This window comes from Tachypleus tridentatus, chromosome 12 (genome assembly GCF_004210375.1).
Source record: "Tachypleus tridentatus isolate NWPU-2018 chromosome 12, ASM421037v1, whole genome shotgun sequence".
In the NCBI taxonomy this organism is placed as follows: domain Eukaryota; kingdom Metazoa; phylum Arthropoda; class Merostomata; order Xiphosura; family Limulidae; genus Tachypleus; species Tachypleus tridentatus.
Genome location: NC_134836.1, coordinates 12,551,912 through 12,578,613, shown reverse-complemented (window position 1 = coordinate 12,578,613; position 26,702 = coordinate 12,551,912). Strand labels below are relative to the sequence as shown.

The window sequence follows — 26,702 nt, the reverse complement described above, 5'->3', positions numbered from 1 at the left end:
GCACCCTCTGTAATCTTCAAACCAAAATGACTGTAGTGTAATTGTCATAAAAAATATATACAATGTATTATGATTTATGCCTGAAATGAGAAACTTTTGAGAAAATATTCATAATTTACTTTAACTACTGTAAAAGGTAATGCTCAAAAACGTGTTCGTAAGTTGTAACAAATATGATAAACTAAATTAATTTATGAGTTAAATGGATAAATTATGTTATATTACGCATTGTTCAAATATTTATAAACAACTACAAGGGATAAATAAATTATTCTAAATACAGATAAATTTTGAAAATTGCTCTCACAGTATATATATACAGACCTGTTTCATAGATCATAATCTCAGTTACAGCCATTTCTAACGTACATTTACTTGATTACTTGATTATATATTTAAGGATATCAACTACAGAGAGTTTTGTTTGTTTGTTTTGAATTTCGCGCAAAGCTACTCAAGGGCTATCTGCGCTAGCAGTCCCTAATTTAGCAGTGTAAGACTAGAGGAAAGGCAGCTCGTCATCACCACTTACCGCCACCTCTTTGTCTACTCTTTTACCAACGAGTAGTGGAATTGATCGTCACATTACAACGCCCCACGGCTAAAAGGGCGAGCATGTTTGGTGCGACGGGGATTCGAACCCGCGACCCTCAGATTACGAGTCGAACTGCTTAACCCACCTGGCTATGCCAGGCCCTATAGAGAGTAAGATTACACCAAGTTACTGGTCGGGAGAAAATTAAGTTGTAGGAATGACCAGTAACTTGATGTAATCTATATGTTTATGAGGCTCTCACTTGTTATTCTATATGTAAGAGTCTCATAAACATAAACATCTGCAGGAAGAGAAAAGGGGTACCTGCCCCTTCGAAAATGAGAAACTTATTTATTTTTGTACTTAGATACTTGTGCTACCATGGTGGCCTTTTTGATATTGGCTTCTTTGTTCCATAAAGATATTTCTGTAGACGTCCATACCCATAAATAATTTCATCAATAGATTAAAAGAAACAAACTGTTATTTAGTAACACATATATAGCCTACTACGAATTGTGGATAGAAATGTGATATTTTTCAGATAAAACCGATTTCCTAATAAAAATACAAATTTGATCAAGAAATAAAAGCATTAACTGTAAAGGATAACTTGACTTAGTTCCGTTAAGTGTAAAACAACGAGTCTGTACAAACTTTGCAATTTTGTAGTAAAAATATACTAAAAAAACGCATCTGAATTTAACAGACAAACTTGTTTTCTTTCTTCAGTTGACGTTAGCACCTTAATTTTTGTTCCCACACATTTTACATTTAGTCATTATTATAATCAACCAGTAAAAAATATTATAATACACATCACTTTAATCCAGATGCTGTTATTATTGCAGTATCCCGTCTTGCAGAATAAATACCCAAACAAAACAAATAGAACAAGGTAATCTTAACCTTAATCCATGGAGGATTACTTTAAGAGGACAGTAACCATTCCTTTTATTGAGATCATTACTAATAATCTTTCCTCCATATTTGATGTAAAACAAGCAGAATCAATTCAGAAACTTATGCCATCAAAACTTACGCAAGAGTTTTCTATCCCTGATTACAGCCAGGCTATGTCCTAGCATTGCCAAGTGATTACGGCGCTTAACTCGTAATCTGAGGGTGGCGAGTTCGAATCCCAATCACTGTAATGTGACAGTCAATCACAACATTCGTTTGTAAAAGAGTAGCCCAAGAGTTGGCAGTGGGTGGTGATGACTAGCTGCCTTCCATCTAGTCTTTCACTGCTAAATTGGTGGTAGCTAGTCTAGATAGCTGTCGTGTAGCTTTGCCCAAAATTAAAAACAAACAAACCAGACAGACTTTATGTTTTTATAAGGAAGTTTTGCCAAATCGTGATATTTTTGTGAAAGAACTTCACAGACGGAAGACGGAATGACTGCTTTAAGCGTGCATCAGTGTACTAAATATTTTGTTATTAAAACTCTTTGCCACACTGCTACTAAGTTCATGTTCATGGGAACAATTCGCACCTGCTCTCTGTTGGTTGAATAATTACCTGAACTTTACACAAAACTTGCTCTAACTATAACGCATCAAGAATGAAATTATTTATGGAAAAGCATCCAAGAAGAAGTGAGCATGCTAACATTTTATTTCAATAGTGCATACATGTACATATATATAACAGCCAATGATTGAAGTGGCAAATATACTTATACTGTATAGAGTTTTAGATTAACAATATAATTCAGTGATCAATCACGACGATGCATATAGATATTACAATATTTTACAATGATAAAACATACATGTTTATGCTAATTTAAGTCTAGCTCCACATGCAATGTTGCAATAGAATGATGATTTGTTGTCTTCTCATCGGATGTTTGTGGATTTTATGTTAACAGCCATGCAGTTGCTAAATGTTATGCATAATTGCTTCCAGGTTTACTCTCACGCTTAAGTACCTATTTTTTACACATGTGTTTGGGAGTATGTGTCCCATGCACCTGTGGCATTAACGTTTTTTGCAAGTTGATTGTGCTTCGCACAGTATGTGTTGGATCATGATCTTACAAGTTAGTTTCCCTTCCGAAATTGCGCTTATGGGCCTGAGATATTAAATATAGAACATTAAATAACGATTATGTGTTTTTTATTAAAGAAAAGTTCTGTTTCAATTCCTTTTATGATATAAATAAAAGCTGGCTGATGTTCTTTTTGTGAACATCGGTGACTGCACTTCTATTATATAAATAAGTACTATTTATAGTGTTTGTTTGTTTGTTTTGAATTTCGCTCAAAGCTACTCGAGGACTATCTGTGCTAGCCGTCCCTAATTTAGCAGTGTAAGACCAGAGGGAAGGCAGCTAGTCATCACCACCCACCGCCAACTCTTGGGCTACTCTTTTACCAATGAATAGTGGGATTGACCGTAACATTATAACGCCCCCACGGCTGAAAGAGCGAGCATGTTTGGCGCGACGGGTCTTACACTGCTACATTAAGGACGGCTAGCGCAGATAGCCCTTGTGTAGCTTTGAGTGAAATTCAAAACAAACTGAATTAAACTAAACTAAGAGTAAGTATGAAAACATCCTAATAGGAGATATTTTTAGAACATTTATGCATAAGATTAATTAGAGCTACAGAAGCCAAATTGTTATTGACGCTAAATTATAAGACTTTAAGATCAATGAAGAAATATTAACAGAGCCATTAGAAAAGAAAAATTGTGAGTTTATAATGCTGCAAGTGTTAATAAAGTGTCAAAGTGACACATAATTCTTATTAAGCTCTTAAATGTAAACAAAACTAAAATAATATTGCCTAAGCATATTGCAGTATAAAAAGTTAGTAGCGCAGAGGAAGTCAGTGGCGTATTTAGGTAGGGACTAGATGGGGGCTCAGCCCTAGTGCCTATAGTCTTAATGGAAGCCCATTGATAATTTTATTTTATGTACAATTACACGGGATATTGGGCCCACAAAAAGTCTTAGCCCCTGGCCTCAAATAACCTTAAATCCGCTGCTGAAGGAAGTAGCTGCAGTAAAGTAACATAAGTAACAAAAAAGTAAGACAGACTGTGTTTCTATCTTAGAAGATACAGAGATTAAACATAAACAAAAGCTACTGAATTTATTAAAGAAATATAAAGACATAGTTGTAGGAGAAGGTGTTTCCAATGGTCACATAAACAAGGTGAAGAAACGATAGAATTACAGAATAGTAAGTCTATAGCACAGAGGCTTTATGGAGTGCCCAAGAAGCACAGTTCAAAATCAAATGCATACGTGAAGGTTGTTTTTTTGTTTTGAATTTCGTACAAAGCTACTCGAGGACGATCTGTGCTAGCCGTCCCTAATTTAGCAGTGTAAGACCAGAGGGAAGGCAGCTAGTCATCACCACCCACCGCCAACTCTTGGGCTATTCTTTTACCAACGAATAGTGGAATTGACCGTAACATTATAACGCCCCACGGCTGGGAGAGCGAGCATGTTTGGCGCGACGGGGATGCGAACCCGCGACCCTCAGATTACGAGTCGCACGCCTTAACACGCTTGGCCATGCCGGGCCCATATGTGAAGGATGTGTCTGAATAAAAAGTCATATATGACAGTAATAGTTCTTATACATCTATGACTGAGCCAGATCATAAAATGTACAGAAATGTAAGGTTCTTTGTGGAGTTTAGTACCATAAATTCTACATCTGTCAAAACACTTATCTCTTGCCAAATATACAAAAGACATTAGAGGGTAGGTAAGAATAACTACTTTTTGTCCATGAACTTACAAAACAGCTATTGACTTAGAAGATTTCATAGTTTTTGCTGCATGCTTTAATTAATGAAAACATTCAAAATATTGTTTTTCTGACGACACCTCTACTCACTTGGAGTCAGAAGAACCATTATCAATTATTAGAACAAGTGTGGGTTACACCCTGATGCTGTCCAGTCTTTATGTTGTGTACAATCTGGAGTATTTCATTCCACAGAAATATGGGGACAACTAGTTGCAGCAAAATCAGAGAACTATTTTTTATTGGTTGATAGCAATAGTACAGCACACATTCTTGCAATTGGAATTCTTAAGTATGTAATACAACTTATGTGCATCTATACTACATCCTCTACTTGCATAAAGCATGAGTCAAATAATTACGTAATATAAGTAGTGAATAAATAATAAGATGCATATGATAAGTATTTAGTGACTTATCCACATATTCATACTTTTCTACCAATTTTCAGTAATTTAGTAATTATTTGTTATTCTAATTCTTTCCATTTTCACTCAAAGTTACAGTTACAGTGGCAATAACGTTCGTCTTCCTGGCTTTGAGGTCCGTGATGTTTGCTATAGGTGTACGATACACAATTTACTTAACATATCCCACACTTTTTTCTGACTGGCGTCTGTAATTATTGTGCTGTTGTTGTTTTGAATTAAGCACAAAGCTACACAATGGGCTATCTGTGCTCTGCCCACCACGTGTATCGAAACCAGGATTTTAGCGTTGTAAGTCCGCAGACACACCGCTGAGCCACTGGGGGGGCGAATTACTCTGCTCCATAGTCATTGATGTGTTGAGTTTTTTTTTTTTTTATATACGTTCCCATATTATGGGGTAAAACTAACTACTCACTGGAATGTAAATATATATATATATATATTAGTTTAGCTACAAGATGTTGGAAATTGCATGGCTATTTTTCTTTCGTTATTTAATTATTATATTTAAAAATACGAAAGATTTTTTTTTTTGAATTTCGCACAAAGCTACTCGAGGGCTATCTATGCTAGCCGTCCCTAATTTAGCAGTGTAAGACTAGAGGGAAGGCAGCTAGTCATCACCACCCACCGACAACTCTTGAGCTACTCTTTTACCAACGAATAGTGGGATTAACCGTCATATTATAACGCCCCCACGGCTGGGAGGGCGAGCATGTTTGGCGCGACTCGGGCGCGGACCCGCGACCCTCGGATTACGAAGTACACGCCTTAACGCGCTTGGCCATGCCGGGCCAATACGAAAGATAATTTTGAACTATGTACACGTTCATATTGATTTTAATCATATTACTTGATTGTTTGTTATTTTATCAATATGATTAAAGCCGTAAAAATTTAATACAGTTTAATAAAACTAAATAAATGGATTGAAGTGTTGGTGTTACGATATTAATAGCTACATCACAAAGTACACAGTTAGTGTTTGAGTGTTGCAGAAATTAATTATTTATATTATTATTAACTTCTGGTTGGAATACACCCAATACCTACTCAGAAGCTAAAGATAAACCTGGTAATAAGTGAACGAATGAAATATGTTTTACTTAGGTTTTAAAACGTGTGGTGTTTGAGTATCGTCGCTGTTAATGGTATTTAGTTAAAATCGATAAAGTACATCACTTATTTTATGGTATTAAATATGAAGTTACAAGCTTAAGTAATGTTAGTGTTAATAATAACAGCAATACTCTTTAGTGATATTATTATAATTACATTCTAATATAAGCATAGATTAAAACTGAATATTTGCTGAGTATTATTAGTATTGCTTCTCCAATTAACTGCGTTATTTTAAGTAGGTATAGTAAGGTTATAACTTTTAAGTTATACTGAAGTTATAGTCTAAAAGTAAAACTGCCTTCGCCGTTAACGATATTTTCTGATAATGATACTGATAGTAATGTTAATACCACAATCAGTGCCACGTTTTAGACCCTCTTCAGTTCTAGTGTTAATGCTATAGTGTATATAATTTACAGACTATTGTTTGTAATATTACACTGATTTCGGTTTTTGATAAGTATAGGAACATATAAAAATCTTTTGTTATCAATACAAAATAGTAATGATCAAATGCTTGTGAGTAAAAAAAAAGTTTAACATTAAATATATAAATTATTTTTTATATTTAATTTACATGGTGGAACAAGATTTTATGATCCCCAAGTTTAACTTCAAGGCTTGCTTACCATTAAGAAGAAAAAAGTAAAAAATAAATATTTTTTTTCATCAAATCATTTATTTTCCTTTTTAAATATTGTAATTTTATGATCTCCATTATTGCTGTCAATTCAGCAAAGGACTATTTGACCTTTCAAAGTTATCCTTGAGTACTTACTCTTGAGAAAAGTAAAAATGTGAACTCTTTGATTTCCTTAATAAACACTTAAAAAGAGATGTCATCCTTTACTACTTACAAATTTAATACAAGTAAAAGAGCACCACTTTGGATGTCAAGAATTGTCCATTACTGCATACATATTATTTTCATCAGTTACACTACTGAGTGGGTTTCAGTATTCCAATAGTCATTGTAAATTATGATAACCTAAAAGCATTACCTTTTATAAAGGTTATTTGATACTTGTTGAACTCTCCAATTGATCTAAGCCATACCTCAATATTCTAAGTATAACTAAAAGTACCAAAAGGTTTAACATGATAAGAAAGAGCAAAAGTATCAGTAAAAATGTCTTATATGATTGCATGGACTCCATTAATAACCAAATAATAAATTATTTCTGTATGCAAAACATTGGTTAGGTCTTACTAGAAATTCTTTTTGCACGTTTGGTCTACTTATTCAAGAAAGGACATTGATTAAAGGGCTCAGAGGATGGTTACTTAAATGATTCCAAGGATAGAAGAATTATCTTAAAGATATGTTAAAATATTTTCTTTTGATAAAAGAAGAGTAAGAAGCAGTGGTGTAACTACAAAAAATGAGCCACCCTACATAAAAAGTAATTGTACCTACTCCCTTTATTTTCAAACAACTGTTATTATGATTCTGGCTGATTTTGCCCCCCTCCTTTCAGTTGCAACAGTATATTTATACCAATGGTAAAAGGTGACCTCAATGAAGCTTACAAGATCTGTTTAAGGTATTGATAGGTTAAAGATCTGTGATTTATTTCTTGATGATGAGAAACCCACTTGAAGTAAAAACATATATCAGAATGGCTGGTATGGGTATTAACACTTTTACTGATAAAGCAGAGAACAATGATTCAACCTTCTTAGGTCATCTTCAGGTTAACAAAGAGTTTGCAGCTGACTGTTGCTGTCCTGAAATGCAATAGGGCAAAGTGACACAAGTAAAAGAGAGGTATTATTTTTCTAATAGGGTGATTGACTTGTGGAATGAGTTGCTGTCAGCAGTAAAGAAAGCAAATATGTTACAGAAGTTTAAGAGAGGTATTGATTTTTTCCTGAAAAAAAATGTGTTTTTAAATGTTTATCTTTTTAAGAATTGGTGTGTATAGACAGCCAGCCTTGTGATTGGGGCACTTATCACACAATGGGGAAATCAGAAGCATGAATCCCTGTCATTGAACATGTTTGCTTTTTCATCTGTGAGGGTGCTGTTATGTTATGGCCAATCATACTATTTGTTGGTAAAATAGCAGTCCAAGGGTAAGTGGTGTTGACTATTTGACATCTCCCTTGTCTATCACTTCTAAATTAGGGATGGCTAGCACAGTTATCTTAAAAAAAAGAAGAAAGTATAGACAGCCTTGAAGGATCAACAACCTTTTGCTTTCTCACAAGCAACTACCTTACAGTCCAATTAACTAGTTTTATCCCAGTCTCTAATAATGTGGTTTGATAAGCTAATTTTTGGTGTTAACACCTTTTTAAAAGCTTGTTAAAAAAGCACCCCAGAGCCACATGCTTTCAACTGTCCAAACAATGAGTGACTTATTTCAAAAAATAATAAGAGATCAGTAAGAAAAAATATTTTATTTTGGTGAATCTATGATGACTCTCATTTATGATATAACTTTTAATTAATTTTGTAAACTTGTTTTATCCAATTCCTTAAAAAAATTTTTGTGCTACAGAAGTAAAACTAACTCTTATGGAATTTTTTTTATCCACCATTAAATAAGAGTAATATTATCCTTGAGCACCTTCTACCATATTAATGTTGGATTATTAAAAGGAAGTAGCAAGAATGTGAAACAAGTTGGTTTGCATGATTAGTCATACTGGTAAAAGAGTGTTCTAATGCAAAAAAAGGAAAAACAGCACTGTTTGGAATAATTACATTTTCAGATTATTGTTTTTGATGTGGAAAAAATAGTTTTCATTTATTGGTTTTCTTCTTTTATGTATTTATGCATAGTCAATAATGAATGTACAATCTTTGGGATAAAACTTAGCATGAGAGTATATTAATTCAACCAAACAAATGGTTTAATTTAAAGTTTGATAAAAGTTTGTTGCATGGATGGCATTTTCATTTTTAAATCATAGTTTTTACTACTAAACCTAATACAGGATGTAGAAGTACAGTATGAGAAGGTTATTTATTAATTCCAGTCTTCTAGTTATAGAAAACAATGGTTTACATGGTAATCTGAAAATCAAATAACAAACTTTGATTACTGCTCATAAACAGAAAAAAATGAGGCTTGGATATTAAACTACAGACAAGTAGATAAGAATGAAATCAAATTATGTCTTTTAGTTTGCTTTTGATAAATCAATCACTTTTATAGCTTGAATAAAACTTAAATGTGTTCGCTGGTCTATCAGAAGGTTTGTTGTTATGAGACTAAAGAAGGTTTGTTATATTTCTCTCTATACAAGTTTTCTTGATAAGCGTCATATGGAAAACTTTTTTTTTAATTTTTGTCTCTTTAAGAAATATTAAATTGCTGAATAAATTTAGAGGAGAGTTACTTGGATGATTCTGGGGCTGGAAGGATTATGTTTGAGAAGTAGTTTTTGATGTTTTCTTTTCAAAAGAAGGATGTGAATTGATCTTGTTGAATTTTGCAATGTTATCTGGAGGAACAACAGAATAAAGGCCTTTAATTTCAACATGTTGTATAATGAAGACAGTAGGAATAAAGGACACATGTTTTAAGACTTAAAAAAAAAAGTTAATTCATGGGTAAGGCATGGTGGGTTAGTCTACAATTCAGAAAATTTGTTTAAGAGGGGGATTGAATTTTGGAATAAGTTTCCATTGGCCAAGTAAAGACCAAACCTTTAGCATATAGGAAAAGTATTTTTTGAAAAATAGTGTGTGTCAGACTTAGATAATCTTGAAGGTTTAGATGGTCCCTTATTGTCCACGTTATTTAAATAATGATAGCTTCTGAAGTAACATGTCAGACTAAGTGATTTCTTTAAAGAGTTTCAGGTAGCTTTGTCTTATAATGGGAGATTTAAACAGTGTCATTACAGAAAAAATTTGAAGTTGAATAAACTGACTGGATTTCCAGCTCAGGAAGTAGGGACCAGACACATTATTTACAGTAAAGAACAATATTTATGGTAAAAGCAGAAAAAAAGAAAGCAAACATTCTGTATGCTTGTGTAGGACACAAAACTGTGGGCCTCTACAGGTTTAGTGAATCAGTTAGCAGCTTTCATATCTACAGGTCTTCCTATCACTTGACTCATGTCAGAAATGAAAAAGAACTTTGATGCCAGTTCTCCTTACTTAACAGGAAGTATCAGATTTTTTTGCACAATGTACAATGCTACAACAATAACACCATGAGCATAAGACAGTATAGGAACAAAGGTAGTTAGAACATTGAATCATGTGAAAGAGAAAATTTTGAAAATTCCCAAATCAAAATAAGAAGATATACATAATGTGTCTGTATATGATATTAAATACACTTGTATTATGCTTTGCAAGAATTATTTTAAAATTTTAAAATTATCTTTGACAGTGTATAACAATACTGGTGTAATTTTGGGTGATATGATGTTGTTGTTTTTTTTAATGCAGATCCTAGAAGTGAAGAAAGAAGTTAACTCATGTCTTCCTCAGAAATTATTCAGTTCCATAACTGCTATATTCTACGAGATCATAAGATAATAAAAGAAGACCTATGGGTACATAACAAAAAAATTATAAATCCTGAACCATTATTCTTTGTAGAGAAGAAATCACCTAACATTCAAGTAGATTGTCGTGGAGCCATAATATCTCCTGGCTTCATTGATCTCCAGATCAATGGTAAGTTTGAGGAAAATGTAGATTTTTTTTTTTAAATGGTACAATAACAAGTTCTGAAACAAGATAACTTAGATTAAAATTAGATATGGCTAAGCATCCATGTTATGTGGTACTAAACCTTTGACAAAATATATTCTCTGCACCTACATTTTATTTTTCTTTGTGGGACATCAAAGAGTTTTTTAACCCTTCAAAGACAAGTATTTTATATTACAAAATACCAAGTTGAGAAATGGTAGCTTCTATTCTTCATCAACATATGAATGCCACACAAAATCTATTCCTGATTCCTTAAATATTCATCATTATTTTGTTTTTAAGCCTTATAAAGTTACAGCCTATATCATTGTACGTAACAGTTTGTTCCATAAATTTATCATCCCAGTGGAGTAATGAAATGCTTTTTCTAGTATTTTGTAGAGTTGAGTACTAAGTGAAATTTAGTATTAAATTTATTAATGGGTTCATTAAATAAATTCTCAGTTGGTGCTGTCAGAATCACATAGCTTAATGGTGCTGTAATTTTTCATTTATAGATTTCTAATATGGTACTTACTTTTCTCACAAGATTGGCTGTTCTTGATTAATTCTGCCTTCTATATGCAAACATTTTCTTTACATGTGCCATAAACATTTCAGTCCCCCTATTGGAATTTGATGATTCTAACATGTCTCTGCAAATTGTCATGAGTCACTTCCTAACCAATAGGAGCATGACATGCTCATGTATCACTTAATTTCTTTTACCAAACTATCATTTAGCAGCATTTAATTGCAAATGTGCTGTTTTATTTATTTATTGCTGCATGTTCAACTTTGTTTTCCTCACAAAATGGTTTATTTAAACTGTAATTTGATTTATTCATCCCGATTCTTATATCATTCTTATGTCATATCAGTTAATTCTACTTGCTTTATTTCTGGACTTGAGTTTTGTGAAACTTTTCTGTTTAGTGAATTCTGAAGTTAATTTTATCACTTTGGGGTTTATGCCAGTAACTTGTGTATTTTTTGGGGGCCTTGGGTGTGGATGACCCAACAATGAGTTTATCTGCTTTTATTCTTGGACATTGCCAAAGCTCCTGTGGATACTGCTGGTTAATGAGGATTTTGATAATCTTTTTCCCTCCTCCAGAATTTGCTCATCCTTCTCATTATCAGCCTTGGCAGTCTCATAAGCTTAATTTAATCTTCATGAATTTTATGTCTCAGGTTTGTGATGTTTTATCCCGGTCACTTATTTCTTATTCACCATGTCCTTACATCTTTTAGGCACAATCTTCTCAACTTTTTGTTTTTTCTTCTTCCCTTTGTGTTTGAGTTTTTGCTGATCCATTGGCCTTACAGTTGTACAAGGGGATAAACATGTAGTGCATACTGAGATCTGTAGATTTCACCCTTTACTGCTGTAGTGCTGTCTATTCATTTTTAGATCATAGTTGTTAGGTTACTGGTTACCTATTTTTAGCACAGATCTCAATTGCTTGTCTATCTTACACATGCCCAATAACTTCTAACCCTTATCAACCTCTTATGCTATCCTTCTTCTAAACACTTCCTTTCAAGGCTTTCCACTGAAATCCTGTGAGTTTTTCTGGAGATACCCTTGTCCTTCTTTTCTTCACTTTTGCTTGTGTGTTATCTTCAGGTCCAGCATTATATACATGGATTCTTTGTTGTTGAAACCTTATAGGTTGTTATGCTCTATAAGCTTGTGTTCATTTTTCTTTGACTTCTGTCAGGGATTATGTATGGCCCCATTTTGGAAACATTATATGTTTGATACAGTCCTGGCAGTTATTGGGTTCAGGTGATTTCAGTCCATCTACATTCCACCCTTACTGCAGCTGCTTTGTCTCTGTTGAAGCCTCATATATTCTCATTTCTTTTCTCACTTCTTGTTTCTCCTTTCCCTCTTTCCTTCCCTCCTCCTTGAGATCTTGTAAACAACCAACATTGTTCAGAAGTGGTTCAGGAATTACTTTTGAAGTGAGCAATCAAACATGCTCCCCATATTTCTACGAGTTTTTAGCCCTGTTTTTTCATTTTACCTTAGAAAACTTGATATTGGTAGCCAGTAATCAATTTATCTTGCCTCAACTTCTTCACATCACTATCCAAGTTTACAGTGGAGTCTTTTGTCACCCTGATTGGGTGTTTTCTCCAGAGTGACATAAATATATGTTTCCAGTGCTTACCTGCATATAACTACATCACCTCAATATCATCCTTCTCTTTGGTTTGTTCATCTTGGGGTGGTTTAACAATTTTGAGCCCTACTCTTAGGACTTGCCTCAGCACCTTACATGTTTCATAAAATTGTCTGGGCTTTTGAATGTCATCTCCATGCTCAGGGACTGAGATCTCGTTATTACATGGATGACTGGTTTATTCCAAACAGGATTCGGCTACTTAAACTCGTGAGCTACTTCTGTGGCAGCTCAAGTGGGTTGGTTGATCAAATTGGAAAAAGTTCTTCCTTAAATCCACTCAATATTTTGCTGATTTGGAGGGTTTTGTGTTTTGACACATCTATTGGTGACACTCTTACATTATAAGCACTTCATTGTTGAACAATTAGAAATGCATACAATAGATGCTGAAAGACAGAAAAATAAAATTTCTAACTCTTCTTGCTTCCTGAGATATCACTGTAAATCAAGTTAAATGTGTACAATAATAAAATTTTCAAATATGCATTTATAAACACAAATAGTACACAATTAATTGAAATATAAATGTAAAACCTAAATGCAATCTGTTTAGCAAATGAATGCATATAAGGCAAGAATCACTTGCCAAGCACTGTGTACACCTAAAGAGGACAATGTACTAAGCTTCATTTCTATTTTGCACTGCAAATTGTTACACTGGTAGAGGTTTCTTCAGGCTATAACTGAATGGTGTGAAATTTGCTCTTTATATTGATTATAAGCACGTTTTCAACTTCAAACTGGCAACACAGTTTGACTTTGCAATTGGGCATGGCTGATATTAATATTAGAAGTATTAGAATTTCAAACCCTCAATGAGAAATTCTTGGAAAATTTTCAGATGCTAATGAAAGACAGGTGGAACTTTAATTAGACCTTCTGTGCTGTTAGTCTATTGTATTCTTGCAGTGTCATGTATAATAGCTAGTAAAGTTTAGACTTGTAACTACAAGCAGATCATGTGACAGCAAAAACTGGTTTCAATTGCTGTTTTAAATCTTTCCTTTTAAAATAAAGGAATAAAATTTAGATAATATAAACCTTTGTTATAATGTACTGGATAATAGTAATTTCTTTAAAAATATTCATATTAAAGTGGTTTAATTAAATTTTGAATGTAACTGAGTAACATGAGAGGTTTAAAAATGGCAGCAGTGACATGGGGTTAATTAGCTATTCTAACTTACCCTTCTCGTAGCATTATATCCTATGTGTGCAATAAAAACTGCATCATTTTCATTCTTCTTAATTGTATCTCCTGCTCTGTCAGTTGTGTCTCCCACTTGTACTCAAGGGTAGCATAATTTAACTCTTTTCTCCCTATTTAACCCACAGACTATTCTGTACGTGTCTTGTCAAGAATCACCTATAACTATAAACTCTAAGTTTATACTCCCTATCCTATTCTATTCCTTTTGTCTTCCCTCCTTCTAATAGTTATTCCATATATAATCCAAGGACTGAAATCTTTTGCTCAACATCATAGGATCTTTGTAATGAAGTTCTCTAGTTTTAACCCTAATTCTACCCTTTCTAACTTCCTGAATGTCATTGTTAATCTTAGCTGATACCTCCCTTGCATGTAAAAGTTTAAGCTCCTCTTGAGGTCCTGCTGATGTTTCCCACTTATTATACTTCTCTTTATCTATTTCCTCAGTTTTAGTTAGGAAAGCCTCCAAGTTTTCTTTGACCTGCAAATTCTACATATAAATTGAATATCCTCAAAAAGTGCATTGTAGTCCAGAGTTTTCAAATAAAACCCTTTAACTAGTCTTAACTGTGGTATTATTTGTAGAATTAAAATAAACAATTTATATTATGACTTGGTACTAGTAACTTGTTGTTAACAATGTTAAACCTAAGTTTGACAACTAACTAGTTTTCAGACTAATAAATATAACAATGTATTTAATATTTCTTACAATCTCACTGCGAGTTGAATTATAACTAAGCAAAAAGAACAGATTATGTGTACTGAGCCTAATCTAATGCTATACTACATGCTACACTACTAAAATTTAAATTAAAAAACTTGTACCTTCTATTCTAGTCCCCAGTCTTACTAAATCTAGTTATTTTTTTGATATGCAACTCTACTGTATGAAATTAAGTCACATTAATGAAGAATACTTAAGGCTTAATAAAGATTTATTATTGATATTAGGTTCTTTAGGATTACAATGTTTTTTTATTTAATAAATATACTATGATTTTATCAAGCTGCAATATTTATAAATGTGAGTTTTTATAAAATTAAATTCAGTAATAAACTCATTATCAGTTCATAAGTTTACTTTTTAGTGTGTATGGTAGGTGTTGGCAAATATTCTGATGAATAAGCTTTTTGTTGAATAATATATTTGTGTGTATCCTATTAAAATAGTATACACATAATTTGGCTCCATGGCTACTTAATTATTTGTGACTGCATTTGTGATGTATTTTGAATATAAACATTATTACCCTTATTGGCAATTGTTTATCATTTTATTTGATTTACGTAAGGTCAGTGAGAAATTACTGCATATTATAAAAAACATAATAACAACTTCCAAAAGATGGTATTTAATTGACTTTAATGATTTGTTCAGTAAGTAGGAAATGTCCAGACTGTCTTAAAAAATTTATGGCAAAAGCATACATTTTCCAAAAGAGGAGGCCTTTTTTTAATATCTTGCAGTGAGAATAGTAGCACCAAGGGACACAAATTTTGGCAGGGTAGGAGACATCTTCAGATAAGACAGTTTCATTTTTCTAGCAGGGTGGTTTGCCTTTGGATAGTGTAGAGGTAATAAATTTAAGTGATTTTAAAAAAATGCTTAATAAGTATGTGAATGATGAGGGCTTAATCATCATTTATGATTTTTTAAAATTGTTTCAATTCAGCTTAGAGGATGGAACAGCCAAGATGGACCAATAGGTTTCATATTGTCCCAGAATGTTGTACTATGTTGTTATGTTACATGAATTGAAGGGTAATTTTAAAGTTACTTTAAAAAAATAAAACAAGATGAATAAAAATAAGAAAAGTGATACCATGTTAGAATAAAGTTGTGGTTGTAAATTACTGTGCATAAGTTTTCTCTTTTTTTTTCCGTATAAAGGGGGTGTGTATGGAAGAGATGCATACTAACTGATTAGTGAACACATCTATTGACCCAGCTGCTTACAATGCTAAAATCAGGGTTTGATTCCCCTCGGTGGGCTCAGCAGATAGCCCGACGTGACTTTGCTATAAGAAAGCACATATGCCCAGCTGTACAACTTGTAATGAAGTGAAAGATCACAATGTGGTATAATGGTATACTCAGACATGGTTCAGAAAGTCAGGTTTTACACAATTATTTGCAAAAGTACAATTTTTGACTAAATGATGTCTTGTTCTAGCTTACTTTGTTAAAAAAAAAAGCTTACAATAAGATTTTTTGTCTATCACTGAAACTAATAAAAGTAGATGGTATTTATCTCACTGTATTTGAGTTATAAACATTATATTTGTAATCCTTTTAGATACAATGTATTAGGTACAGCTCTTGCCAATGTATGCATGCTTGCCTCCCACATGCAACTCATGCCAAAACTAAAATATACTCTAAGAACACAAGTAGTTTCATATTATAAACAGGGAGTTTTCAATTAAAAAAGGAAATGCCAACGTAATTACTTTAATAAAATAAACCAGAACCAATAAAATAGAGAAATAATTCAAAATTTTAGGAATGAAATGAACCATAATATAGTTACATTATTTGAACATATTCAATTCCAAAAATGTTTCTGGCATAAATAAAAGTGTAAAAATTTACAATCTATACAAGTGAAAATAGGAGTTATGTGCTAAATAGATTGCAAGGGGGGAAAAAACTCACTTTTAGATGATGTATTTATGATATTTGTTAGCATTAGGAACTTGTAAGTTGCAAGACAAAAGAAAATACTGTGAGTTTAATTTTACAATTATTAACACCAATAATTTAAAACAAAGTCGCTGTTTTTAATCTTTTGCTGTGGGTTTGGTAAAATATACAGGAATTCGTCTACACGTTTGCAGACATTATTTGCACTATAACTTTTGAGACAACATGCATATCTTCACAAACAATTTGATAGACTTTTAGTAAAGACTACAAGTATTTTGTGTACAAAAATAGATTTTTTACTGAAATACTTTTACTAAAGATTTGTTTGTGAAAATATTTTTTGTTATTAATCTGAATGAAATGTGATTTCCTGTTATATTAAAAAAAAATTTTTTATCCTAAAAATCTCAAATATTATTTGTGTAATCTCTAGAACCTCCTAAATACATTTTAGATGTTTGTTTTCAGTAAAACTTTGTATTTTGTTTTTTCTGTACTCTAAACTATGTGGGGTCTGTCACTTGACCAATCTTGCATTCATCATAGAAAAATTAGGAAATAAATATAAATTACGCTGTAAGTAGCTTAAGTCTCATAACATACTATAGTTACATATATATATATATATATATATTTATTATTTTTTATTGTAATGAACTTCCAGTCATACGTGGTTAAACATTACATAACTTGTATTGACTCAGTGCATGTGCACTCATTATGTATCCAGTAATGCAAAACTGACATTTAGTCTTCCCTGTCTTGGTTGTGTTTTAGTTTACTAGTATTTTGTAATATATAGTTAAATTTCAGTTATACATTATATGTATACAGATTATTACTATTTAAAAATAAATTAACTTATGTTTTTTAAAATATAGAACAATAATTCAAGAAGTACAGTAAGCAATTTATCTCTTGCTATGACTTTTATACTAGGTTGCTAAGCCTTTTAAAATGTCTCATGTGGATGATATCAAGCAAAATTCTTTTTTGGTTGTATGTATATAAATAACTACACTAATACTATAGAATTCTACTATAATTTATAAAGCTTAGTAACTTAAATGTATTTAGATTTTAAAAAATATGAAGCTTCGGGAAGACTAAAGAGATACCCAAACATCATTAAAATGTTGCATTGAAAGAACATGGTAGCCTTTTCAAAGAATAAAATGGCTGAGAAGTTCACTCTTGGGACATTCTAAGCTGTTGGACCATTTCAAAAAAATTGAATGTGTTGAACAGAGCCACGGTGTAAGATTCAGTACATATGCAGTATTTCAGCAAAGTAAAAAGGTATGAAGTTCTAATTTAATGTTCTAGCTTGTCAATATTAGTAACTAACTAATTTTGTATGAAATTTTAGACTTGTTCTTTTGACATCACAAACATCTAATTTTAAAGTGCTGCATTCAATATACCATGTGACTCACTAAAATCTATATTTAAATGTGTTATTTTAATATTTACTTTTAAGAAATTAACTCGTATATAATATTAAAGTTTGAATTATAATCTACAATTTAATTCCAAACTTATTGACATGAATTCATAGAATAGTAGCTCAATGAAATTTTGAATTCAAGTTAACAAATGCAATGACATGGCCATTGAACTATGACCTGTAGCAGAAGGGTTAAATTACTTGAGTTGTAAATAAGTAACAATCATGTACTAAGAACACAAAATTTCAGATTTAAGTATTAACAGGGTATACTCTGTAACTCTTAAACCACTTTGTACAGATATTTTGCGAACTAGAAATATTTGATAGTGGAACATTTTTAAAATATGCAACAGTATGAAAGTTAGTAAAGTTAACACTATGAGTACAGGAGGATCAAAGTGCAAACATCTTAACTTTTTACTGAGTTACATTCAAATTCAATTAAACAGATTTATTATTGGCTTGTGTAAGTAAATGCAGAATCAAAACATAGTTTATGTTGCAAAGTTTTATGTTATTTCAGTTTTAATTTTTTTATTTCAAAAGGAAATATTCAAATTCACTATCTTTGTCATGTGATGCATGTGTGTTCCTACCAGTCATAAACTTTTTGTCTACCCTTATATAATTTTGTGACTGCCCCATTAATTACACATTTATAATATACCTATTGGTAAGTTTAATTTTAAACTATTTTCACTGAGACAAAAAAATAAAAAAAGAGTCAGATGTTCATATCATGCTCCTCTTATCTTGTCCTGTGTTTCAGAAAGTGTCAGTAATTTTTTTTTTCATTTGCTATTGGGTTATTTTTAACCAACAGAAAGAGCAGATTCTTCTATATAAAGCTTCTTAGGAGGCCAGTTTATTTTTCTACTCATAATTTATGATTGTGATTTTCTGCACTCGAGTAGAAAAGTGGATATTTTAACCAATTTATTGATGGGTTAAAAAGCCATTTAAATTGTAGTTATTTCAGGATAATGCTTTTTTTGCCTTGTATTTTCTTTGTTTTAAAATGTATATTTGTAAACTCCGAGTTTTTACTTATGGAACTATTTTTGTGAAATAAGTGATACTGATCTCAGAATGGTTCGCACTTGTAAAAATCATGAATTGTGTTTTGGTCATGGTGTTTATGGACAAGAGTCTAATTACCTCTTTCTGTATGTATCATTTTTGGCACAAGGATTAGTGCTGAGATAGATACAAAGTACAATAAAAATTTACAGAAAATAGTTGTGAAGAAGTTAACAGCTGAAACTTTGAAAATAATACTTGAATGAAGAAAAAGGCATTGCTCATTTTATTTCATACTTTAAACTTATTTTCATTTTTGCATGAAAACCATCATGTACTAAAACTAGTTAGTCTAAGTTAGACTTAGTATATTCACAGACACGTTTTTGGTTAAAGTACATTATTAAAAACTGATTTTGTGTGTGTGTGACACTTTTCATGTTCCTTAAAGTTTGCCAAGTTTTGTGAAGACACTTATAGTAAATTTAGAATTACAGCAAACATTAATTCACCATTGTGCACCATGAAGGTCTGTTACATTATGCACACTTCCATGTAATTTCTTATGTGTGTCACAAGACTTGACCAAACCACTATACCAATATATATATGCAGGGGCGTAGATCCTGGGGTGGTGGAGGGTATACATCCCCTTTTCATTTTAGGTGGGGGGTATGATGCATATAATCATCCTCCTCCCCTACAGTTTGGTCTGCAGAATTGTTTTATTGCATCACAGGCCTACAAATTGTGTGTTTGTTCTTGTGATTCTCGTGTTCTTACCAATCGAATTACATAATTAGGCCTAGATGTAGACTTTTTCAGTAGCCCAAATGTATATCTTTAATGTAGGTGTGCTTTTAAGCTTTTCGATCTAAGTTATAGTTCGTAACTTCGTAAGTATCAGTCAGTAGGCCTAAATATACATTCAAGTATCGTGGCAACAAGATTACTCTGTGACTGCATGTTTACAGCTTTCAGGTTCACGTAATCAGAGATTACCAATTTGTGAATTGAACAGTCTACATAAGTGGTTGCAAAAATCATCTCTCCCCATCGGATGTAAAAAATCTACGCCCCTGCATATATGTATTCATCGGTATAAGAGTGACACATCATTCAAGTCCAGTAATCTCAATGAAACTATCAGATAAACACAGGTTTATTCGTTTCTCAGTACTGTTTGTCTTCAAACATTTTTTTTTCTTCAGATCTACCAGCATTTTTGCATAAATAATTTTATCTTCTCATTACTGTCCTCCATGTAGCCTTTCTTTCCTTACCTTTCTTGATTATAGGAAAGAGCATTACTAAATTTTTAACTTGTCTTTTGGAACCTTCATTTACATTATTTTACATTTGACTTTCTTCAAATTTACATTGTACTTTTGTGACATGTCTGATTGCTTATTCCCCTTTTTTTCATCCAAAAAATAGTTCTTGTCCAATATTCTTCAAGGTCAACATTAAGTCAATGCACTGTAGCCAGAACTGGTTTTTTTCTCTAACTGCAACCCAGCATGGCCAAGTGGTTAAGTCACTTGACTCATAATCTGAGGGTCATGGGTTCAAATCCCCTTCACATCAAACATGCCTTTCAGCCATGGGGGTGTTATAATGTTATGGTCAATCCCACTATTCGTTGGTAAAAGAGCAGCCCAAGAGTTGGCGTGATGACTAGCAGCCTTCCCTCTAGTCTTACACTGCTAAATTAGGGATGGCTAGTGCAGGTAGCCCTCATGTAGCTTTGCACAAAATTCAAAACAAACCAAACTCCCTAACTGAGAATAAAAGACAAAATATTCATCTTTACATATCCTGCAATAGTGGACTGCTTGGACATCATTTCCAGTACAATACTTCCTCTCACTTAATAGCTTTTTTCAGCTGTGCTACCTTTTGTGTCTGCATTTGTTGTTTACCACTAGTGGTGATGATTCTGCCTGTCTTCACATCTTTACACGTGACATAGCTGTACTGTAGCATGCAAATAAGTATGTGATAGCCTTCCACCAGCTGACTCTGCCTATACTGTAGATTGATGTCATCACTACTTCTTGATTTGGCATTCCAGTGTGCAGTTGTGCTTATATTTGCTCTGCATATCTTTTTCTCATGAGCAACTTCAGTGAACTTTATTGTATTTGACATCTTAGTTTGTTGTTATTTAATTTTTGCATATTTACTTTTTTCTAGAATATTTTTCTTTAATTTCCATATCATGAACTCAAATGCCATGACAATAACTTCAGTGATGAATCTGGTCACTGCTCTTCCACCTAATATTTCTGTGGCTTTGGGATCACGCTTTCTGTTGAGGAGGTCTTGGCTATGGTATGTTGCAAATTGAAAACTATCATGTGATATGCTATGTCTCCAGAAATGCAACTAGATATCCTGTTCTTGAATGAACCTTGTTAGGATCAAGAGAATTTGGATGCATTTCCTGATCTCCTTACTTTGCAATGCAGTCCTGTGTATATGCATTTGGATTCATCTTGTCCTTCCTTCAATTTTTTGGACATGATTTCTCATGTATGTTACCTTTTGTCTCTTTTCCCATGTCTTATAATTCTTCCCCTTCCCAAGAATCATTCTGCACTTTCATTGGTTTACATGGTTTCCCTTCCTCTCATGATGTTTGATTCCATGCTGATAAATTTTTAGCTCAAATATGTTCAAGTGCCAGCATACCTTAATTTACACATTTATCTGACACCTGTGCATTGGCTTATCATAAGTTAGATTTTCCATCTTACCCTCTGCACCCTCCCCTTTGCTATTGCCCTTTTCCAAGGTTTCAGTTGCAAGCCACTAAATTGCTCATTGCCATGTTTTCAATGTCAATTGTGTAGGTGACTATCCTGTAGGTTCTGATAATGTTGGGGTGTAATGGGTAGGTTTGTACACCTGAAGTCTATGGTTTCTTCACGTTCTATCAGAAGAACTTTCTCTTCATTTTGTTACCCCCTCATTATCCACAGATACTATTTCCTTCCCTCCTCCATGGGATTACATTTTTTGCAGCCTCTCTTGATAGCAATTTGAGGTATTTTACACGAGAGCACTATCAAACAAGTACATTGACTTTGATCAGGATTCTATTCTTAGCTGTTTTTGATTCCAAAAAACACTGAGGACAAGCATCCTGTCATCAATCTTTCCAACTTTAGTTGCTTCATTTACCTGTTTTGGTTCACCATGGAGTCTCTCTTACACTTTGGTAGGCATTCACTGGGTCTCTGGATGATGAAGGTTGATGTCTTGGATGTGTACCTTCATATCCCTGTCTCTTCAGTCTCTAGATGTCACCTTCATTTTGTTTATGGAGGTTGAGTTTTCCAATTCCATACTCTATTTTTGGTCTAGCATCAGCACCTTACATCTACTGTTGTGTGGTCAGAGCCTTTGCCTGTCACCTTCACATCCATGGTTTGCAGTTTCATCATTATATGGATGAGTGACTCCTTTTAACTTGTCCCCTCAAGCCTTTCTTACTCGTACATATTTCCACACATTGTTTTCAGTTGGTGTTGCATGACCAGTGAAATCTTGTTCGGTATCCTATGGATTACACCATCTTCTTTCCTCCTGTCTGCAAGTAGGCTCTGTCTGGTAGTTAAATAGAGACAACACCAAGGCTGGTGTTCCTCTACCCCCTCCCCATCCCAGTTTGCACCTGTTCACAAATGCTTCTCTAACAGGATGGAGAGCAGATATGTATTCTCAGGAGATTGCAGGTCATTAGACATTGATATTCTTTCTTTCATATCAACCTGCCAGATCTTAGGTAATTTCTACCTTCTGTAAGAGTCTCTGTTATCATGACTCCTTCTAACAATTTAACTGTTGTCTCTTCTATCAGTTGGCAAGAGGGCACTCGTTCGTATTCATTTTGGTTGTTATTTTTTTTAAATGTTGGGCCCAACCTCAGAATGTCAGCTTTTTTGCTTGTCACATCCCAGGTGCAGTGAAGCTTGTATCAGATAAGTGATCTGGTCTTGACAAAATTCTACCTGTGAAATAGTCTCTTGCTTCCCAAGTGTTATGATGATTATGCTTCCACTTTGGTGCTTTTTTTCTGCCAACCATCCCAATACCAGTCTCTTTTTCTACATACTTTATTTTTGACTGTGGATGCCTTCAGGCAGGATTGTGCCAGTGTTTACATTTATATCTATCCTTTTGTTAATATTTTTTCTAATCATTTCTTTCCCTAATCTCGGCCACTTCATACTGAGTTATTCTAATCACCCCATTCTAGCTTGCTTAACAGTGATTTCCATTTCTACCCTTTCCATCTCAGGGGTTTCTGCAGTGAGGCGTATATCCACTCGCAAAGATGGAATTATGGTGCTAACCAATGTCCTCATTCTCACATTTACCTCACCACATCCACCTGCCACCATCAAGGCAGGTTATCTTAATTGCAGAGTATGGCCATACATTCCAAACCCTCCAAAAGAATCATTCTCCAAACAAATGAAAAGTCTTTTGACCTTCATAGTTAAAAAAGTTGATGAATCAACCTCAACACCTATCTCTGTCCCTTACATACATTCCAACAAACCCCAAGATCCACATCCTTTGGTTCCAGGTTCAGGCATTCCCTCGGATACACCTTCCTCTCCTACCCCAAGATGCAAAACAATCATTCTTCACGTCCTCAGTCAGTGGAATCCCCTTCCAACAGCAAAGACCTGCCCAGTCGACCCAGGACAGGATCGATGGAGGTTGATAGACCTCTCTTGAATAAGGACAGTAAGGAAAAAAGACATGATCGTAAACAGAAGGGCTCATCACCCAATTTGCCTACACATAAATAAAAATGGCCACCCTGAAAAAATGGAACTGCCAAGGTTTATGTTCTAATCTGGATGACATCAAAACACTGATTGCTTCCTACCATCCTGTATGCCTTTCCTTACAGGAAACATTTCTGAAACCTCCGATACAGTCACCTTTCGGCAGATTTCTTTGTACAGAAATGACAGACTGTGTGATGGGCGAGTGCATGGTGAGGTGGCACTGTTGGTTGATCAGCATATGCTTACCCTTTCTTTGCCACTTGACACACCCTTGGAGGACATAGCCATCCATGTTTCCTTGAGTCATACCATCACTGTTTGTTCTCTCTACCTGTCACCTGGAGAGACATATGATCAATCAGACTTCGGTGCTCTCATTGAACAGTTACTGTCTCTTCTTTTTCATCCTGGAGAACTTTAATGGACATCATCTCTTCTGGAGAAGTGCTGATATTGATAGGAGGGGTCACTCTGCAGAGTGTATGCTCTCTGATCACAGCCTTTCTCTTTTCAATACTGGTTTTTTCTACTTATATCTGTGCACTCAATCAGTCCTTTACTGCTATTGATATCTCAATTTGCTCCACTTTGTTATTCTCGCATTTTTTATGGAGGGTTGACAATAATCCATAAGGCAGTGATCATTTTCCTATCCTTTTGAAAGAGACTGGCCATATGTTGTGCTCTTCCTCGATTGAAACTCGACTATGGATCACTGGTCTATGGCTCTGCCAGACCATTGGCCTGAAAGATACTAGACCCTATTCATCAGCAAGGACCTCAGCTCTGCACTGGGGCTTTCTGCACTTCCCCAGTTCAGAGCTTATACGTAGAATCTCATGAACTTTCTTTGCACTTCTGTCATTTGCAGCTGACTTACTATATGCTTCGAAACTTCGTTCCTTACCAAGGCATCCCACCTGGGGTTGTGTTTTTATTTCTTGGTGGGCCATACTTTTTCAGAACAGATGGTCTGCCATTGCTACTTTTGGTCTTTGTATCCACACACAGTTGGGTGTATTGGGTCTGTCCTTAGATAACATTGCTATATCCACTGGTCAGCACATCCCATCATGGCTTCTTACAGTTTCCAGTTGTGACCTATCTTTAAGTCATCTGAGTAAAGTAGACACTCCTGATTGGAAATACTGTCTGCTATTTTTCAAACCATCCTCCCATTCCTATTTATATAAATGGTTCTAAATCAGGTGACTGTGTGGGCTCTGCCATAGTTTGGTGTTGCATGCAGAATCCCTTTTACAGTTTCTGTGTTCACTGCTGAAATGTACACCATTTATCTTGCTGTGGATTACATAGAAGCTAAGGAGTACTCAAACTGCACTCTTTATGCTGACACGCTTAGTTCTCTACTGGCTCTGGTATTGCTTCATGTTGGTTCACATCCTGTTTTTGCCAATATTCAAAACATCTACTACTATCCAGTTTTTCTGGATACTGGGCCATGTTGGTATTCGAGGGAACGAGCTCGCCAACACTGCAGCTAAGTCTATCTGCTCTGGCACCATCACCGCTGTGCCTGTCCCATACATGGAGTATGGTCCTGTATTCAAGGCTTGGCTCTGTGCCAGCTGGCAGTCGACTGGGAGTGAGCAACGTGAAAACAAGCTTTTCTGAATAAAACCCTATATTGGACTTTGGCCATCTTGCTTCCATGAGGATCAGAAATAGGAAGTTGTTCTGACTAGACTATGCATTGGTCACAGTTTTTTAACTCATCAATTTCTTTTATCTGGAAATGATGCACCAGTCTGTAATTTGTGTAACACTCATATCACAATAAGTCACATTTTACTTTCTTGTTGTCATTACGACTCTCAACGAGGGCACCATTTTAAACATGTTCTTTCCCAAGGTTTTGTCCATAACATTAGACAGTGTTATTGGTGATAGTGACACTGTCCACTTTGGTAATGTTTTTAGTTTTTTAAAGACCATTAATCTTTTTAATGCCATTTAAGTTTTTATTTATACATTACACCTTTTTAATGTGGCTCCCTTTTAAAAATCACAGTTCATGTAGTTCGATTTGAAATTAGAAACTGGTCATAAAATTAAGTAACTCAAAGCTAGGACTGGAAAGGCCAACTTCAGGTGACTAACACTGCTGTTTGAACAACCCGTTAGTTATCCTGGCAAGTTATTATTATAATTTTGCCACACGTCTTTTAAAACCTTTTTATTACCATCCTTTTTGAAAATGGCCATTATGTCAAATAACTCTGAACCAGGACTGGAAAAGCCAACTTCAGGTGACTGACGGTGGTTTTGTACTTACCTGTTATTCTTTCCGCGAAGTTATGATAATTACAGTTATGCTACAGAAAGTCCTTTACAACTTCAATAACTATAGTTTTTCTCATAACTTTGTAGACTAGATGTTAACATTGGTTTTATGCTATTTATGTTGTTTTTTAAACTTTGTTTTGTTTTACTTTAATTTCTTTTTTTGAATTTTTCTAAATTTACTTTTAACTTTTTACTAGATGTTTGGCACAGATGGCCTAGCTGCTTTGTGCCATAAAACACTAAATCAACCAACCAACTATTTCTACCCTTTCTTCAATTATTCCTTTTCATACCTCTTTCTATTTGTCAGTCTCTCCTCTTTGAACTTCAGTCTTTCATTATTCATTCTGTTGTCATCACACCCTAGCTTCACATGAGGATTTTATATTGTCTCTTCCGAACAGTCTGGACTTTCTTGTAAGCAATTTGAGATATTTTGCACAAGAGCACTATCAAACAAGTACCTTGACTTTCTGTTTGGTGAGCTTTTTTTTCATTGAATATCTACCAGAAGAAATTACACATTTTATGGTGTTGGTC

General features: G+C 34.0%; 1 protein-coding gene across 9 annotated transcripts in view; it reads left to right on the top strand.

The window, feature by feature from the left end:
* The first annotated feature begins 5,369 nt into the window (after window positions 1-5,369).
* The window catches only part of LOC143234735 (N-acetylglucosamine-6-phosphate deacetylase), a 61,250-nt gene continuing 39,917 nt past the window's right edge, over window positions 5,370-26,702 (top strand). The window contains exons 1-2 of one of the 9 annotated variants that reach the window (XM_076472314.1): window positions 5,370-5,812; window positions 10,274-10,504. In XM_076472314.1, coding sequence (XP_076328429.1) covers window positions 10,303-10,504 — 202 coding nt within the window. In that variant the 5' untranslated portion in view covers window positions 5,370-5,812; window positions 10,274-10,302. The other 8 variants (XM_076472306.1, XM_076472307.1, XM_076472308.1 and 5 more) reach the window with 8 other exon arrangements.